Raw genomic sequence first — 19,019 nt, 5'->3', positions numbered from 1 at the left:
AAGTGACCTTGAGTCAAGTGACTTTTTTTTTGCCTTGTTCAGTGTAGCCACAGCTATTGGAGCAGAAATGTTAGGATCAGATTAATTGTAACAACAGAGGCTTAGCACTGCTTCAGCGTGACCCCAACTGCCTGCCTTTTGGTCTTGGCTGTAATTTCTCATGGAGCATTTGGCAAGACTGAAGATAAATAGTGCTGTATTTTGTTTGCAGGCCCTGACTGTGTTCTTTAACATTGTTGCATGATGATGGCTCTTGGTAAATTAACAGTCCTACACCTGCACAGTCTCTAATCCATCCTCCTGCACCTTATTTCATAGCTGGCATTGCAGTGAACTCACAGCTTGGTTACCATAAGGACAGTGTTTGGTTTCTCATTGCTTCAGAGTGGTGAGCCATCAACCTTGTTGGGGGATTTCTGGATTTCTGTTCAAGGCAGGCTCTTCTGACCACAGGAACATCTTATTCCGACAGACACATCTGAGGGGCCTTTCCCAACTTCTGGGTTTCAAAATCTGGCTTCAATTCATATATTTTAGGGCTACATTTTAGTTAGAGGTTTTAAAAATTCATAGAGAACACCTATGCCCAAGCCTTTGCTGATCTTAACTGGATTGGTTTTTATAACTTTCTTGGAATGAACTAAGGAGAGAATATGTGACTGTACATATATATGTAAATGTATAAGTGGAAAATATTAAGAATAGCCTTCCAAATATAATGGAAGTTAGTTAAGTAAGTTAATGATTGGAGCCCAGCAAATCCATATAAAGAAGTGCATATATTCCTTTTTTGTTTTCCAAGGATGCTTCAGGAAGAAGGTTCTGTTAGGTAAATGAGGACGTTCACTTTGTGGTTTGTAATTTTACGTGCCACTTAAGAAAAGTGTTCTCATTTGGTATATTTCAGCTTTAAACCTGTTGAAATTTCAGCACAGTTCCTTAAATAGGAAGGGATGCAATCACCCATTAAATTGCTAAATAGTGAGACTATCTCAATTACTTAACTAACTCGATTTCAAAATTAGGTGTTTAAGGCTAATGGATTCTATTCTTTATGAAATTACTTGTGCCTTAACTTCTTACAGATAAACAATTGCTTTCATTTGAACAGATCAGTTATTTTTTAAGTGTGTATGTGTGTTTACAGAATAACAGCCCAGTTCTCTGTCAGTGAAACTGAGGCTGATTTAATCCTCACCTCAACAAAGGTACAATTTCCAGTTGAAGGAATTGTTTCTAATCCAATTTAGATTGAGAAAAGTAGTATTTGGGTAGGGCAGAGAATTTTTAAATTATGCCAGGCATATGAAATCCTTTTTGTGTAAGCCTTTGTTAACCATTTAACTGCTTATCACTTCAAAATATCGGGTCCATGAAGACTGCCCAGCTCTGATTGCTATTACTGCTTGGATTTGACATCCAAGTATGTTCTGCTGGAATACTATTGAATTCTTTTTTAAAGGGAAACTTATTAAAGTCAAAACTATTCCTGAAATTGTATACACACATACAATGTCTCATTTGTAACTGTTGATTTTCCTTTTATTTTATTATTGAAACAAAGTTGTTTGCAAGTTATAAGAGATATACAGCAAACTTGTATATCTGGTGTTTTCACCTGGAAAGCTGAAGAGGCTTCTCACAGCTATATTTACGGGCAACCACTCTAGGATGCTTTTTGCAACCAAACATTTCTCCCCAACCCATGTTCTTCTTCCGTGGTTGTTTTGGGTTGGGCTTTTTGCCATCGCTGGCAATTGCATTTACTTCATACTGTATCCCCTCCTTTCACAGAGACAAGGAAAACCTTGCAGCAGCATCAGAAAACAGGTAATGTTTGCTATGTTTGATTTACTTCCTGTTAAGAATGTATCTTTACTTCCTTCATATTGTTCTTACCTCAAAAACATGAAATTTATACACTGTTTGAGCAGATGATGAAAGTACAGGCTTCAGCTAAGTGGGTTCATTAGACATTTCTTTCTCATGCACTATGATGTGGAACAGGTGGGGATTGTATTTCTCAAAAATAAGAAGTTCTAAACCAAATATTCTTGACACAGAGTATTGTCAGTTTGTGATGGAGTTTTAAGAACAATTTCCATTTTAAACTTGATCTGGACTATTCAAGATGTTTTTAAAATCTAAATAAGATTATCTTTTTAAGAACATTTATGTGTCAGATCTTGATTGATACTCAATGGGTTATGAGGTTCAAAACAGTCCCTCTGTAAGTTCTTTCATGTCAAGTTGTTTTCTCACAAAGGATCTCAGAAAATTTTGCAGTTAAGTATAGAAATATGTTGGTTTTGATTAGTTCATTTATTAAACCCCCAAGTACTGATACACAGGTATTTCTTGAGTGAATCTGACCAGTTGTTGAATGGAGCAAAGAAAGACCTCTTAGTAGTTAGTCATGAAAAGAATTTTATACTACTGCTTTTCTCTTTGTTTTGGATTCCTGCCTCAGTGATATGCAACCTCTTTTTATTTTGGGGGTTTTTTTAAGACTGCTTATATTTGAACAAAGGTTGCATAATTAATATCTGAGTGCAAGCATTATTTGTTAATAATGACACAAGTAATGGCAACTGGCACATGAACAGTTGGGAAAATTGATTTTTATTTTTAAATTAATAATTTAAAAAAAGAAGGAAATAAACCCCTTGATTCCTGACTATAAATTAAATTGTAAAGAACAAGCAATGCATGTTAGAATTTCACCAGCAGTTTCATTTGTGTAAAACCATTTATAGGACTATGCAGCTGCTTCACTGAAATCTCCTTTTCTTTTAACTATTATTTTATTTTGCCAGGAACAATTTCTGATATATGACTGGTGTTATTGTCCTCCTATGTTGCCTTAATCTTGTGTGATCTATCATACCACAGCCTTTTTCCACCTCCATTACCATCACAGCTCTGCTTATTTTGATATTCATAGCAATATGATTTCCAGATTTAACGCAAGGTACCTTTTTTAATTTGTCAAGTCTTTCCTGGTCTTAAGCAGTAATTAACCAATGAACTATCAAGATTACTTCATCTGCATTGTCATTATGATCTCCAGCTCCATCTGTGGCTGGAATTCTGTCTGTTCCTCAAACCCCTGCTATTACCTAGGAAATGCCTTGTTTACAAACACCCTTGTAATCTCTGTCACCCAGGCCTACAGGTACCGCGCATGCGCCCCAGTATGTGACCTCGAGTATTTGGCACCCTCCTAAGTCATCCACCAGGGATGCCAACACTGCCAATGCTCAGCCAGTGGCCTCCAAGGGCTCTGTGAGGCTTGGAGCAGGTACAAGCCAGGGGGAGGCCGGTGTTGGCCAGAAAGCCCCTCTTGCTTCATCCAGTAACCAAAGGTACACTGTGCCGTGTAACTGCATCACTGACCCCGTTTGGAGCTTTGCAATGGTTTGGTAATAACAACCTCTAACTCCTTCAGATGGAAATGCCCATTGCCTCAAAGGCCAAGGTTCCAGTTCTTCCAATTTCAGCAGTTTCTGGTTCATGTGGATGTGACATTTTCAGTGGCTCTTATAGGATCACACCTACAATACAGAGACAAGCCATTAAGCACCTTCAGCAGAGAAGCAGCAGCTGATATTTCTGTATTTTCAGTGGTTTCCACAAACATTCCCATATTCAAATATTAAATCCTACATTTACAGCTTTCTCTAAATACTTTCTCTGGCACTTTTTTCTACAAATGATGCTATAACAGATTTTTTTCATATCCATTTTAGTTTTGGTTTTCTATATTTTTGATTCTTTGCAAGTGATCTGTTGGAGGATTAGAAAGACAAAAACCTTCATGCATCAGATAAAGGAGACTAAGTGCTGTTTTAATCATCCACTCCTTGTTATTGGGATAGAAAATCTCAGAACTTAGGACTTCACCAAGAGAAAAAAGTATAGATTATACTTATATTTTAAATGTTAGAGTGCATTTGTTGCTGTGTTCTCATTATGGTTGTTAACCATTATTATCTTCTTAACCTCTACTGATCTGTGTTCCTTTTCATGAGTGAAAATCAGCTGAGAAGAGATGTGTGTTTGTTTTCATCCACCTAACTTACTTTTATGTTTGTTACTGCAAATATGAAGATGTTTGATTTTTTTCCATGTCTTTTAAAATACAAAGTACTGTAAAGATTTAAAGTCTACAAAATTATTGTATTTAAAAACTGACCAACCAACCGAAAAAACACTCTATATGTCATAAGCTGTTGCATTAGATGATCTTTTTTATAAAGCAGCACTCGCATTTATCAATTCTTGAAATTCTTCTGTTCTTGAATAAGTAAAGTGAAAAATCAGACTGAAAAACTAGAAAAGAGGAGGAAAAAAACCCAGTTCGGCTATTGTATTTGACAATATAGATAAAATTATGTAAAAGTGATAGTTGCTAAAATTAAGACCAGTCAAGTCAGTCTCTTTCTATAAAACTGTTTTGAAAATGTTATCAACTGCATATAATTTATGTAACCAAACCACTCTGATTTTTATTGTTATAAAACATTTCATTTATATTTATTCAATTCCTTGTTCTGATAACTAACATATTCTACCATGAAGGAAGGTAAGCAAGCCTCTAACATGTTAATCACATAAAAAGAAATGTTACAAATACTATGCAAGATAAAATTTGTTTGTATTTCTTTTAAACTTTAAAGGGTATTCTATTATATTTTGGTTTTATTTTATTTATATGGGTTTGTTCTGTTCAAATCTGTCTCCACACAAGTCCATGTCCACACATATGGATTGGGTTTTTTTACTTTCTTTTTCAGTATTGATCACTGAATATGTACTTTGATTATTTTGTAGATGGTTACAATTAAATTGCAATTAATTAAGTTCACTGTTCTCTTCAAGGTATGAAGTCTTGAATCTTCTGAAATCTGTAGTAAATTCCTTTTCACGTCAGTGCAAATAGACAAAATGGGTGAAATCTTAGTTTGTGTTTGTTTTTAACACATACATTAAGTTCCATTTTTATGTGCAGCATAGTTTTAATCCTTTCCTCTTTGCCAAATCAAAGATATGTAAGTATTTAAGATGAAAACTGTGACTCCACAGTTTTAATGGGTTAATTCTGGTACCCACTGTAGCACAGGGAAAATTTTACAGTGTTGAAATTTAGTACCAGATTAGCTGTGATGGATAATACACAGCTACTCTGTTACATAGGCTGTGAAATTGATAGTCTCCTAGTTAATTGGCAGAATTTACATCATGAAATGCATCAGGATGGAAGAAATCATCTGACTCTCAAATGCCTATTACTATGGAAGAACTTTTGCAAAACTGTTACAAAACTTGGTGTAAGGATTTGAAAGCCAGAATTGCAGGAACTTACTTATTATCTGCATAATTGTAGATGACTCTCCATAAGGGAGAAAATTCTGATTTCTTGCTGTTGTTGAGGGCTGCATTCAACTTTGAGGTTTGTGGGTATAACACAGAAGATTGTCCTGTGTTGAAACCCTCAGTTGAAACCATAGCATGAAGAAAATGTACCTAGTATCTGCTTCAGACCAAAAAAAAAAAAGCCTCTACAAAACTAATCATTCCAATTACTTCTGGTTTTGACAGGACAATCTTCTGTTTCAGCTAATCAAACAAAATATTCAGCTGAATTTAGACACCATCCTGTAGACTATTGAACTCTAGAAGAGGAGGAGAAGGACAGGGGAAACAGGACATTCCCTTGGAGAACAAGGGGTATCCCAAATTCAGAAGTACCAAACACTTGTTCTAGTTCCTGAGGAATATAACTTGTGAAATCAGTACTTCTGAGAGAAGCAAAAGAAAATATGAGATAATTTGCACAAAGGATGGTAAATCTGCTCAGGAAAAAAAGCTGAGAGAGAGAGAGAGTTGGAGGGCAAAGGTTGGCTGAAGAAACAGCTGTGGAGCTGCAAGGTTTCTTTTGTTATTTGGTACTTGCTCTGCTCAGGAAGGAGCATTTTGGGCATTTCTACCTTGAGCAAGAGAATCACTGAATTCCAGCACCCTGATAGGAGTAATTTGTAAGAACAGAGATGTGACAATATATTTATGACTTAGGTCTAAACAAGTAGACATATATCCATTATGTTTCTAGGCCACTGCTCATGGACAAGACAACTATGTACAGTGATGCCCTGATTTAAAAAAATAACCTGCTAACTTTGTTCCATTTGTCTGTCTGTAAGAGATTAGTAATTCCCAAATTTGAGGGAGGTGATGGAAGACATTAATAGATCAACAGGTTACTTAGATGGTCACAGGATACAAGACTAGATTATTAGTTTTCAATAAATTTGATGGAATTTATATGAGCTCACAAGACTGTGACAGGCTCTTCACAGCCATTTCAGTCCTGGCTGCCACATTTCCTACCACTGGCATCAGTGGGAGCAGGACTGAAGTGCTCTTTAACACCTGGGGTAAATTTCAGTCAAGCAGGACCAATGCTGCATTGCAGTCTGAACTGCACAATGGAAAAGGCTGAAGAAATATCTTTTTTTTCTTTGCATAATTGTGCTTTTCCCTCAGTAACCCAGCCAGCTACTATGTTTGCAGCTGCAGGTTCAAACATAGTAGGTTTTATGCTCTCCATGTAAATGCACGCCTTCTTAAGATGCTTCTTGTTTTATTTAATTGAACTCTAATTAGTACCCCTGTTGAGCATGCCCCGGTGGCTCCCAGTTCTGCTCCTCCTGCACCACATGCTTCAGCACCTCCGCCTGCTCCTGCTGCTCCAAACACAGCCAGCCTGATGGCAGCACCAGCCACCACCTCAGTAGTGCAAGAGGCTTTCTCATCCTCCTTCCAAAGGTAATGCTCCATTGCTTTATACCCCTCTGGCTTTGGAAATGCTGCATACACATTCTTAGCTTAAGAATGTAGTATGAAAAGCTGTAACGTGGTTTATATGCTTTTATATATTTTGGGGGGATGGCTTTTTTAGGAGTTTTTTTTTGATATGGGGTTGTTCATGTTTTTGTTCATGACGTCGTTCATGTTTGCATAGAATTTGCAAAATAAAACTGCCCTAAAAATAACTTCATTTTTCAGAAAGCAAGTCTGGGCTTAAAATTAGAAATGTTTTTACACTACTTATAATAAAACCAAAACAACTCTTCATTTTAGTTGCAGTGAATGAAGATTCTTTTAATAGTGTTTCTGCAGTAGGACAAGAAATGGAAAATCAGAAAATGTCATTTACTCACATGATTGAGCTTACTGTGTCACAGCAGATATCAGTAAAACATGGTGGACACTTGATGATTGACTTGCTCTGTAAGTTAAATCAATTCATTTCTATTAGATTTATCTGATCTTTTTTTCCTAATGAGAATTAGCCTTTGAGCTGAAGTAAGTTTCAAGGAGATGCATTCCTAACACTTGTAGCACAGTGGGAGTTACAGTTGTATATGAAAAACTGTCAGACAGCTTGTGAGGAAATGTGTGGGATTTCTACAGCTGTCACTTACATTACAGTCATTTTGGAGATAGTAAGAGTGAGTTTTTTGGTACATAACATTCTTTTATCTTTGAAGTTTGCTACATGAATATTCTGAAAAGATGCCTATTTTAACATGCTTTTAAAATCCAGGGAATATAAAAAACTTATAACTGAGACCTCAGAGGTATCATATTTTAGGTATGTATAAATGGAATTGGAAATGTTCTCTTGACTCTACTTCTTAATTAATTTGTCCTAGTTGACTTGCATTATGTGTATATACCAACTAAGTAGTTTTTCACTTTAGTCAGATTCTACCTAGCCATGACCTACCAGAATGCACTGGTTTTATTCCAGACAGCAAAGGAGGTTTGAATAAGGTCTTATGCTTAAATTCAGAACTGGCCTGAGAGGCACTTCCAAATAAAATCATGGTGAGGTTTAAATAATTTTTATCCCTCAGTTGAAACCATAGCATGAAGAAAATGTACCTAGTATCTGCTTCAGACAAAAAAAAAAAAAGCCTCTACAAAACTAATCATTCCAATTACTTCTGGTTTTGACAGGACAATCTTCTGTCTGGGACTGTGCACAGTAAAATGTTTCTCTTGTATTTAGACTCAAACATCTTCAGATCTTTCAGATAAAAGCATGTATCATTGACAAAAGTCCTGTCCTGTAATACTGTTTTTCTTAATTATTGATAGTCTGCTTTTAAAATGTTTCCATAATGTGTGCATTTTGCCTTGTGTTCTGTAGGAATGTGCTTGGTTGTGCTATTCTGTAAGTCTGCAGATGTGTGCTACAGAAAACCTGTTCCTGGTAACTATGCAGCAGTCTTCCTGTATCTGAATCTTGCCAGAGCTTGGTTCTGATGCCATGATTTGTGCCCCTGTTAAATCATTTTGTTCATGCTTTCATGCTTTTATGTGTCTTCTGCAGAGTTCTTGCAGCCCCCAGCTCTCTGTCCCAGCCTAAGCCTTTCCATGGGCCCAAGAACATGTCATTAGCAGCTTCCACTATTTCATCTGCTATCTCTTCTCAGTCTAGGTACATCTGTAAAGCTCTCTTCTTTTAACCTAATTTGTTTTGATTTTGTATTATGCTCTCTGACATGAGGTTTTCAGTTTCTGAAGGGATTGAATTGGGAGAGGAAAAGCACAATGTGTTAAAAGAACAGCCCCTTCCTTATCTTCTGCATGACAACCCAGCTAGGAAACAGCAACGTTTTAGATGTAGGATACGTGACCACAAGGTCCTCTTGGAACAGAGGTGTTTCACTTGGTTGGTTTGTGCTGATTTTACCATTCTGAAATGAAAATACCTGCCTAGAAACACTGGGTGAGAATGATGGACCTTTTTTTTCTTGGTGGAAACACAGGATCACAGGAATCTTTTATCACTAGAAAGAGAGAATGCTGCTGTACTGCCTCACTTCCAAGCCTTTTTCACTACTTTCATAACACTTTGACAACTAACAGAGAAAAGCAGGTGATTTTAAGACTCATTTGAACACAATTTGAACCGTTTTAAGAAATAATAAAAAACTAAATCAGTAATACATTTGAGATTGTAATTATCCATGTGTGTCTTATCTTTATATTAAAAAATAGTTAGGAATTATCCAAAGGTGATGTTTGAAATTGACAAAGGGCACAAGCTTGAAGGCTTGGTTATAATAAAGGCAAGAAATATAATGGTCTTTCTCAAGAGAATCACAGAACAGTGCTTGGCACAGGAAGTATTTAATAGCAGTTTGGTTGGCTTCACATCACTGAAACCAATGCAAAAATGAAATAGCTACAGAACAAAACATCAGAAGAGTTTTCAGTTTTAGGATGTGAACGTGTCTGTTTCCAGCCATGGGACTTACATAGGGGAAGTAATCCCAGTATGGAATTGGTAAAACATAAGGAATAAAACTGACTGCTGATGAGTGGAAGTACACCAATTGTAACTTTAGTTTCCAGAAGCCCCTTCTACTCAGGTAAGGTTCCTTGCTTTCCAAGCAATAATAACTGTGTATATTTGAGTTTGCTTAAACACTGGCATGCAAAACCTGTTTCTCCTCAGCTAGAGAAAATACTTTATTTTAGGGATTCTTTCAGCTGAAGATTGAAATCAGTCAGAAGATGAAATTAAATGGAAGCTTTGGTGACTACTCTGTCCAGACAGAGCACATCTGTTCATGTTTCACCAGTCTATGTCTTAGGACCCATCTAAATCTTTCCTAAGAGCTTGTTTTCATTCCTGCCTTGGAAATCGTGGAATCATAGAATGGATTGGGCTGGGAGGGATCTTAAAGATTATCTAGTTCCATGGGCAGGGACAAGTTAAGCAACAATTATGCATAATTTACATATAAACTGCTAATAAATTAGTATAAAGATAACCAGTACTTGCTGACACTACTTGCATGTCTTTCTTAGAGTTAATGTAATACTGTTTTTTGATTGAGCTTTCTTCCATTTCCCTTAATTTTTTATATGCATTTAATGGGAGAAGGGAAGCAGTGTGAGGCCTTGAAACCATATGAATTCATTTGTAGTTATGTACCAACATGGACTAATCAGTGTGAAAAAAATTTTAGAGGATAAAAAGAAAGATGACATTGAGATATTGAGGCATTTGAATTGAAAGTAAATTAGAGAATTAGATTGCCATGGACCATTGCTGCTTTTCCTGCCCCTTTGAAAGGAAGTGACTTGTCTAGGGAGGGGAGGCTGTGTCTCCACTCCTGAAGGTTTTCAAGACATCGCTGGCTAAAACATGGAGCAACCTGGTCTGACCACAGAGCTGGCCTTGCTTTCAGCAGGTTAGATCAGATTCTTCCATAGCCCGCTTCCAACCTCAGAGGGTCTGTGAATCTATGAAAAACATCTGTCCATTTCTAATCAGGCTCCTAAAACCTCTTGCTGACACCTGGCCACATATAAAAGATCTACAGCATATCAACTTTATACACTGCTGCTTTGTCAGTGTATGCTGACAAAGTGTGATGCTGTCATCTGCTTCCCTGTTACCAACAGGCAAATGTTACTGTCTTGGCTTCAGCAAGTCTTGGCACATAAGAGCAAATCAGAGACTTGTAGGACCTGTAAAAATTTGGTTCCCTGATAATCAAGTACAAGAAGTGAACTTTGCTTGGTTGGTTGGTTGGTTTTGGATGGCTGTCTTGCAGCTGGAATAGGTTCTTTATCTTGGTGCACTTCTTCCATGAATGTTTTTAAAAGTGTTGTGCATTATAGCTAGTGTATTCAAATGTAAGGGACTAAAAATGGCTTCTAAATTGATTTATAATTCAAATTTTTGAGCATCTGGTAGTTTTCACTTAGAAATCAAGCAATGCTTCAGCATGCCAAAATACAGACTTAAAAATCCAGTTTTAGCTTGACATATACCAGAAGAGTATTGAGCATTTAATATAATTTTATTTTAAAAAAAAATGGATTACCTTAATTACGCCACTGTTTTGCAGGGTGGGGATGTCCTCAGGTAAATGAGGCTGAGATTTTATCACCATCACCAGTGTTTGGTGGTTTTTTCCCTTTTAGATGCTTTGAAAACATCCACCAAGAAAAGGCAGGAGGATTTCTTGATCAATATCCTTAACTATTTAAATCTGATTTTAAACTTTAGTAGATCCTGTTCTATAGTGACTTACCTTTTGTGAGCATATGCATAACACTTAACATGAGTAAAATCTTCATAATGTTCCTGAAGAGGAGTGTTTGAAGTAAATCACTAATCTTTAACAGACTGTGTTACTCTTTTACATCTGCAGTGAAATCTAGCTTACTGTTATCTGTTCCACTTACAATCTTATTTAAAAGAAGCAAGCACAGCAGGAGAGTTTTGAATAAGCTTGAAGCTCTTCAGGGATGGGTTATTCCATCTAGAGGATTAAAGCAGAGTGTTCCATGCAACAGCACTCTGGGAATACAAAACCAGGAGAAACAATGCAAAGAGTTACATTTATGGCTCTAAAAGTCAAGTGTAGCTTCTGATCCAGAGATTTTAATCCAAGAACTGTGCCCATGGTAAAGGGAAGAAAAAAAATCTTCTCCAGAAGTTAGGAAAATAACTGGCATAAGGCAGACTCCTGGTGGTTCTGGGAAATGAGGGCTGTGCCCCTGTGGGGTGGGACTGATGCTCTGTAGCCCTGCACTGCCCTGCAGACAGGAGCCCTGTTCATTCTGAATCCTCTTGTTTCTCAGATCATACGTTGTGCAGGCTTTCAAGTACTTCCTGTATTTGCATAAATGACTCATTTATGTTCTGAAATTACACTGCTTCCCCAAGGGGAAAAAAAAAAATCTACCTGTTTACCTAAGGCTGTAGCAATGGAAAGGTTCTGCAAGACAAAAGTTGAACACGGTGGGTGGATGTTTCAGCTTCAACTATACCAGCCTGTCCTTTCCATGGCGTTGTCCAAGCTGCCTCACAGGCTGGGGCACTTCCCTGATCTTTGGCCTTTAGTTCATTCAAGGTTTGCTTTTCAGATTTGGTGCAATGTAAACTTATGACACTGAGAAAAATCCCTTGTAATTTTTTTTGCTCATAAAAATAATTGGAGTTCCACAATCAAATAGCAAGATCAGATAAGAGTGACTTATGGAGCTCTCAGCTCATTGACTTATGTTATCACTCGCCAGGTGTCACTGTGATTCCCAGCTTAAATAAGAAAACAAAATGTAATGTAATACTCATATAATTATAAATACATACATGTTGTTGACTTCAGCATTTAAGAGCTCTTCTTACTCGTAGGAAATTCATGGTAGGGCAAGATATCCCAATCTTTTGTGTATATTTTTTCAAATACCACTTTTGTCTCATTTTAGTTTCAACCGGCATTCTTCCACCTCCATCAGCTACCAGTCAAAGCAGAGGTATAAAACTGTTTTGTGCAGCTATTCTGCCTTAAAAGCACTTAACAAACCAGTTTATTGCTACTAGTAGGCATCTAGTGAAGCGTTAACATAAAAATGATCTGCTTAGAAGTATTTACTCTTTCTTTTTCTGACAACTAATAGTTTTCAGAGCCGGTATTTAATTTGCTGCCTGTCACATGCCATTGACTGCTACAGATAAATTCAATGAGGTTGCTTTCACTGCTTTTTGAGATGCCAGTGCTTCTTGATCCATTAAAGCATCTTTGGTGCTTACAACATCTTTTTATTCTTTCTTAATTTCCTTCTTTCTTGTTTCTTTTTTCTTTTGGTTCTTTTAATCACATGCCATTCCCTTTTCTTCAGCAGAAATTTTGATAAATCTTTTCTTTCACTAAACCCCTAATGATGTTGTATAACACTTTATTTCTCTTTGATAAGCTTTCTTATCTTTCTTACTGTATTTAATATGCATCATACACATGTAAAAGGGTTTAAAGGATTCAGTATTACTTTTAATTTTGCTTTGATTTTGGTACTATAAATGGGGGGAGTTGTTTTGGTTTTTTTTTCAGCTTCATTTCCCTGAACACAAGGAAATCTGTGGCATCGTTTTACTATGCTATTATATTTGGGAAACACTTGAATTTTGAATAACCATTTTTCTTCATGACAGTTTAAGAATTACTAATCTGGTTCAGAACTTCTTTGTTTATTTTGTGCATTAAGAGAGATTCAAATGAATCTTTCTAACCATTGGATCTGTGCACCTGGGAGGAGACTTTCCTGACTGGATGACATTTTCAGATTCAGGCTGTGCAACACATCATTTTAAAATCTTTTAACCCACATTGTAAATATTGGGGCACTGAGCTGTGTAGTTTAGCCCGAGTATCAGATTTTAAAACAAGGACAATTCTTTAGATGGTGTGTTTAGCTGATGGCATTTTGAAAGCTGTGGGTGAAGCCAGAGTGTCCCTGTGCTATGCAGCAGCAATGGCCTCTGTCCAGTGATCCTGAGCACAGTGCCTTCTGAGGCACCTCACAGGAGGTCTCATCAGGAAATAGATGGTAAGAGTGGAACCCAGAAAGTTTGACAGAGCTTAGAACAGCTTTGGCAGTTACAAAAGCACAGCAGGGTTCACAACAGAATTTACAGAGAATACAAACCCAGGAAAATAGTTTATCTTGGAGAGTTGTGTTCACTCATGGTACAGTGGACCCAAATGCAGGCCTAAGCCCTAGACTAGGTACAGAAATAATTAGCTACAGCCATTGTAGCAATAGCTAAGTTTCTAGGTCTTGCTACATAGACAAAATAATTTATCCTGAGGCAGCAATGCTATGCAAACTAAATCTATAGTAGAAACACTGTCAGAGCAGCAAAAAGCTACATTGAGGACAGGTTTATTTTGTTCAGAATTAAAAGTTGAAAGTTTCCATTCCTCAGAATGTTTCTTACCTGTACTGGAAGAAATCTGCTGGGTTTGCCATGTAAGATTATTATGTGTTTTCTCCAGATGGCATCAATTTCCACTGTTAAAGAAAGTAAAGTCAAGATGGACCAATAGTCTGGGAAAGATGGATGCTTCTGTTCATATGCTGACAAATGTTTTCCTCTAGACAAAGCCACTTTGGAAATAACTCATTAGCTGTCAGCACAAATAGATAGGGATCTACTTCATAGGGGGAGTGACACTGAAGGGAAAAAACAAGCAAAACTGTTTCCAGGGTGAGTAAGAAGGATGTTCTCTAGTGAGTAGGTTTTTCTTACTGCACACATCTCATTATCTGTTGCTTCCCTGCCTTGTACTTCTTTACTCTCTCTTGCTTGTTTTCAGTGTGATGCTCTTTTAGCAGTCTGTGAAGCACAGGCACTACAAACAGAATCATCCCAAGTAACTGGCAGATAGAAGAGGCATATTTTTTAATCTGTTACTGTAATCAAACTAAGCATCACCATCAAAGCCGTAAGATAGAGAAAAACTGTTTCTTACTGATTTTTGGAATCTCGAGCAAATATTTTTATTCTAGGACTGCAAGAAAGTGCATCATATTATTGCATATAGTATGGGGTTTTTTCTGAAGGATGAATCTGAACAATAGGAAAGTTAATGTAAATTTTTCAGTCTAAATAGGGAAAAGGGTTAGTTTCAGAAAAATTTTTAAAGATTACTTCAATATTTTTGAAAAGACTGTAACAGTATATAAATACTAATTAGCATTTGTAATGGTAGTTATTATGCTGAGCAAGTATATTTTTAAGTCCACATGTAACTCATTGATTTATCTTAGACAAGACCAGGCCTTTTTGTTTGCAGAGGAACAGAAAACACAAACTTTGTATGCAGCTTTGTGAAGTCTGATCCCTTGTTACTGAGAGTTTCAAATTTATCATATTCCCTCAGCAAGCTATTTTCTGTGATGACAACAACAGCAAACTTGCCATTACTTAAAATCCTTATTTGACTAATTTTTCTTTCCAAAGAATTGTCCAAGGCTTCCTTAGCAATGACAAAGACTGATGAATCTCCCAGCATTCTCTCATGGAGTGCTCTGGATGCTGCCAGATCTGTTACTTCATGATCAGTAACTTTTGCTCTTTATAAAGTTGTTCACACATACATTTTGCTTTTAGAAACACAACCCAGTCATATACACCAATGCCAATTTCTGGAGGCTACAGTGAAAGTCCTGCTCCTTCTGCTGCTTCAAAAATGAGAGTTGTTACTACTGCCAGCATAAAGCCCTCTGTCTACCAGCCAGGTAAGGAGCCTTCAAATTACTGAGAAGATTGAGAATAAAAATGCTCACACATTTCTTTTGGAAAAAGAAAATGTAGAAAGCACATATTTTGTTCACAGATATACCAGAAAGTATTTATTCATGTGGGTCTAAATGTTGCTAGTTTTGCCTCAGATTATCTGAAGATTGAGGTTTATGTTATATTTGTATTCTACTTCAGAGTTAAAATGTGAAACAAACAGAGGGTAAAATAAAAGCAAGGGAAAAGTCTAATAAAAAATGTGTAGCCTGATTTTTCAGAAGAAATAAATTTGAAAAATAACAGAGTGCATCCAATTAGGAGCCAAGTGACACTACAGAATTGAGAAAATTGCTAAAAAAAAGAATGCTCAGTTCAGGAAGGTGGTAAAATAAGTGGAGTTTGCTTGAGTAGGTTATATTTGCAAAATAGGTAAGACCATATATTGAATTTCTCAAACTTAGGCTTATATTTGAAATAAAGAATGAGGTATTTAAGCACCTCATAATGCTATTCCATTTCCCAGAGACAGTAACATAAGGAATGTATTTGGTTATTCATTCATTTGGAAAATATGCTCCTTGATATTATTTAAATTCCCTTGGTATTAATGGGTTACAAATGGACTGAGCTTCTAAAACCATTGATGACCAAAATGTGAACCTTCAAACTGAATGAATTAAATGAGACAGCAATATAAGTCTAAAGGCAGTTCTGTTTCAAATTAAGGTTTTTCTGATCTTAGTAAGAGAATTTAAAAGTTGATTTATATCTTTACAGTCAAATAAACATGAAAAGGCCAACAATTCTAACAGTCTTAAGCTCTGTCTTCTGTAGTGTTCTATTTCTGGATCTACTAAAATTAAACAAATGTAGGAATTTTAGTTAGACATAAAGCAGACAGACAAATCAATTGATATTTATGTTTGAGACATAAAGGTAGAAAAAGTCAAGTCAGAGCTCTCATGAGCTATTTAAGGGTCTCAAAGTAAATAAACCTTCAGCTCCTCCTTACTTGCTTTTGGTTAAGTGCACCAGTGTATACCATGTTCTCAGTCAAGGCAAATGCTATTGGTTTTGACTTGAAAAGATGATGACAGCAGATGTATTTCTATCATGCAGAAGAGAGCAAACTCTGGCAAGTCAAAATATCTCCTAAATACACTGACTGATGTTAAGCCCTGTGCTCATTTGGGGAAGTATAAACTCCAGTTCAATGTACAAACCTGCCACAGAAATATATCTGCAGCTATTTCCAGTTATCGGCTGGATCTGGTAAAGTCAAAGCTGGCTGTTGAATTCTACTTGGAATAAGAGGAAAGGCTTTTGTTTTCTCCTGGCTTGGGCATCTTCTTTTCACTTCCTTACATTGATGGTGTTCCTTTGCAATTCTTCATGTTGCTGCTTTTGAGCCTCATTGCGTCTCAATAAAGGCTTAAATAGTTGGCAGAGAAATTCCTGTACTATTTAGGAGTTTGAATTATCCAATAAGAGATTCTAAAATGCCTTCATAATTGAACCATGAAGTGACTCCGGTGCAAGAGAGGTTCCAGGCAGAGATTTCAGGTAAGATGTTTGGTTCTTGTGTTGGTACTTTATAAAGTGTTATATATTTGATGTAGTAGCACTTCAGGGTGGTTTTGGAGCATGAGCCGTCCTCAGAGACAGTTGCAGAGCAAATGGGAAATTGTCACTTGGGAAGAAATGGAGGAAACAGCATTTCCTGTCACAGATGGGAAAATCAATAGTACTTAGAAACAAAGCACCAAGACAGTAGAGAACTTCCTCAGCCAACTTTGTCAATGACTGGCTTCCCTTGGAAATGTGGGGCAGCAACTTCCAGATTAAAACACCAACCAACAGGCTCATATATTCAATACAGAGACTCCTGAATCAGTCACTGAGAGGATTTACAAGGCGATTTTAATGTCAGATTGAAAATAAAACCCAAACAAACTAAAACAAGTCTCAAAACGAAACTGCATTGTTGAGTATCTGGCTCAGATGGGATTTATCAGGCAGTCTGCACTTTCCCTAACCTAATTCTGGAAACTTTGAAATCTGCTGCTAATGATCTTACGTTTTTTCCAGTAGAGAAAGCTGGGAACTCTGAAAACTTCTCCCTAAATTTCATAACCCGTGTATTAAAGGCTTCTCTTCTGAGCAAGGCCCACTAGATGGCAGAACGTGCCTGGGTATTCCTTTCCCGTAGGCATTCCCGGACCAGCATAGCCTTTCATGTATCCCAAGCAGCTCCAGCTCCACTTCTGTACCACGAAGTAACACGATGCCTAAATGGAAGAAAGCAGATCTTTCCTTTTAAATCCCTACGTCCAACCGGGCCTACTTGTGTATGCAAATCGGTCAAGTGTAAAGGCCTGATCTGCTCTTTTAGGAATTGCTAGAGAGATTCCCACAGTTCTTAATGAACTTTATATTGAATCCTAAGCACCTTCAATACTAAAACTGCAGCTTCCACACCATTATTTCATTTTTAGTTTCCATAAGTAAGAATAATGTCTGCCTATAAAACATCATCTGCTCTGTCTGTTATCTACTCTGTACTGCAACAGTATATGGGAAAACTTTGGGATTCAGGAACATGGCCACTAAGTGTAGAACAAACCATATCAGTTATGGTTATTAATTTATTTTGTTACTGATAATAATAAAGAGTAACACTTATGTCATCTACTAACAAAGGGGGGGAAAAAAATGTTCTCACAGTGCAAGTCTGTGCGACCAAAGCATTTGAGACTCTATAAATCTTTGCTTTACTGCATGAGTCTTGGTAATGTGCCTTTGTCTGGAGAGAAAATAGCCATAGGCCATAAATGAAGAGCTGAGGGGGAGAATTCCAGCTTCCCCAGAAGCAAGGAATTGGCTTGTTCCTACTCCTGGTAAGAGAGACCTCTTCTCTTGCCATTCTCTCAGGACAACAATAATGCCATTCATTCTTTCTTATTCTAAGAGAACGTGAGAGCTGAGAGAAACAAGGGGATAGAGGCTAAGTTGCTGAATTATTTGAAGTGTTCATTTTTTAACAGTTAATGTTCAACTCATAGAATACTGGTATTTTGAGAATATATTCTCTGATATACTGAATCTCAGTACTTTTTTAGCAGCAAACAACCCCTTTTTTCTCTTGATTAGTGTTGGAAGACTTTTTGAAATACATAAACATTCAAAGTGAATATGTATGACAGTAGCTACTAAGACAAAATAATTGTTCATATAAGCTTAGGGATGTACTTCTAAGAAAGTCAGGTAATTCCTTTTTAATAACAATTGCTAAAATCTCAGAGTTAGTGAAATCTTTCTAATATGTTGCAGTGATATTATTTTGAAGCAATAGTAATTGCGGCTTGTTCACAGGATGAAAATGTATTGTAATAAATCAGGCCTGTAAAATTAAATTTTAACAGCTGAAAAGAGAACTCGGAGCAGATGCAAACATCCAGCAATTGTCATTTTGCAGTAATTGCTCTGGTACTTTATTTTAGTAGCTGGAAAAAAAATCCTATTTTGTTATTTTATTTTGCCTCTCTTTTTTCTGTTTCTTTATTTTACTGCAGCAAATAGAAAAGAAAGAGTAAAAAGAAGTAGAAGGTGGAGAGAAAGTAATGATATGAGCTGAAGTCACCTTGTTTAATTAGCCTCATAGGTGGGAGCCTTATGAACTCATCAATTGCAGATGAAATATTAACTTCTAATTTTGCCTATCTTAATACCATAATACATAAATAGCAAGAGCCTCAGGATCTAAAGAGATTGAATATAAACTCCGTTCTGAAATCTTTAAATACTGTTTACCATTTCCAAGTTAAAAAAAAAAAAAGAAGCCTCAAGCTAAGGTGGGATACAGTTTTATGAAGCAGAAACATTGCTGATGCTGTACCATAAG

At 36.7% G+C, this 19,019-nt stretch overlaps 1 protein-coding gene across 1 annotated transcript in view; it reads left to right on the top strand.

Annotated features, from left to right (window-relative positions):
* The window catches only part of LDB3 (LIM domain binding 3), a 108,724-nt gene that overhangs the window by 77,075 nt on the left and 12,630 nt on the right, over positions 1-19,019 (top strand). The window contains exons 8-11 of the mRNA XM_066554768.1: positions 1,795-1,830; positions 3,168-3,365; positions 6,667-6,828; positions 14,990-15,117. Coding sequence (XP_066410865.1) covers positions 1,795-1,830; positions 3,168-3,365; positions 6,667-6,828; positions 14,990-15,117 — 524 coding nt within the window. The remainder of the gene's footprint in view (positions 1-1,794; positions 1,831-3,167; positions 3,366-6,666; positions 6,829-14,989; positions 15,118-19,019) is intronic.

Source organism: Molothrus aeneus, chromosome 8 (genome assembly GCF_037042795.1).
Source record: "Molothrus aeneus isolate 106 chromosome 8, BPBGC_Maene_1.0, whole genome shotgun sequence".
Taxonomy (NCBI): domain Eukaryota; kingdom Metazoa; phylum Chordata; class Aves; order Passeriformes; family Icteridae; genus Molothrus; species Molothrus aeneus.
The sequence above is the reverse complement of the archived record's forward strand: the minus strand, read 5'-3'. Positions and strand labels throughout refer to the sequence as shown.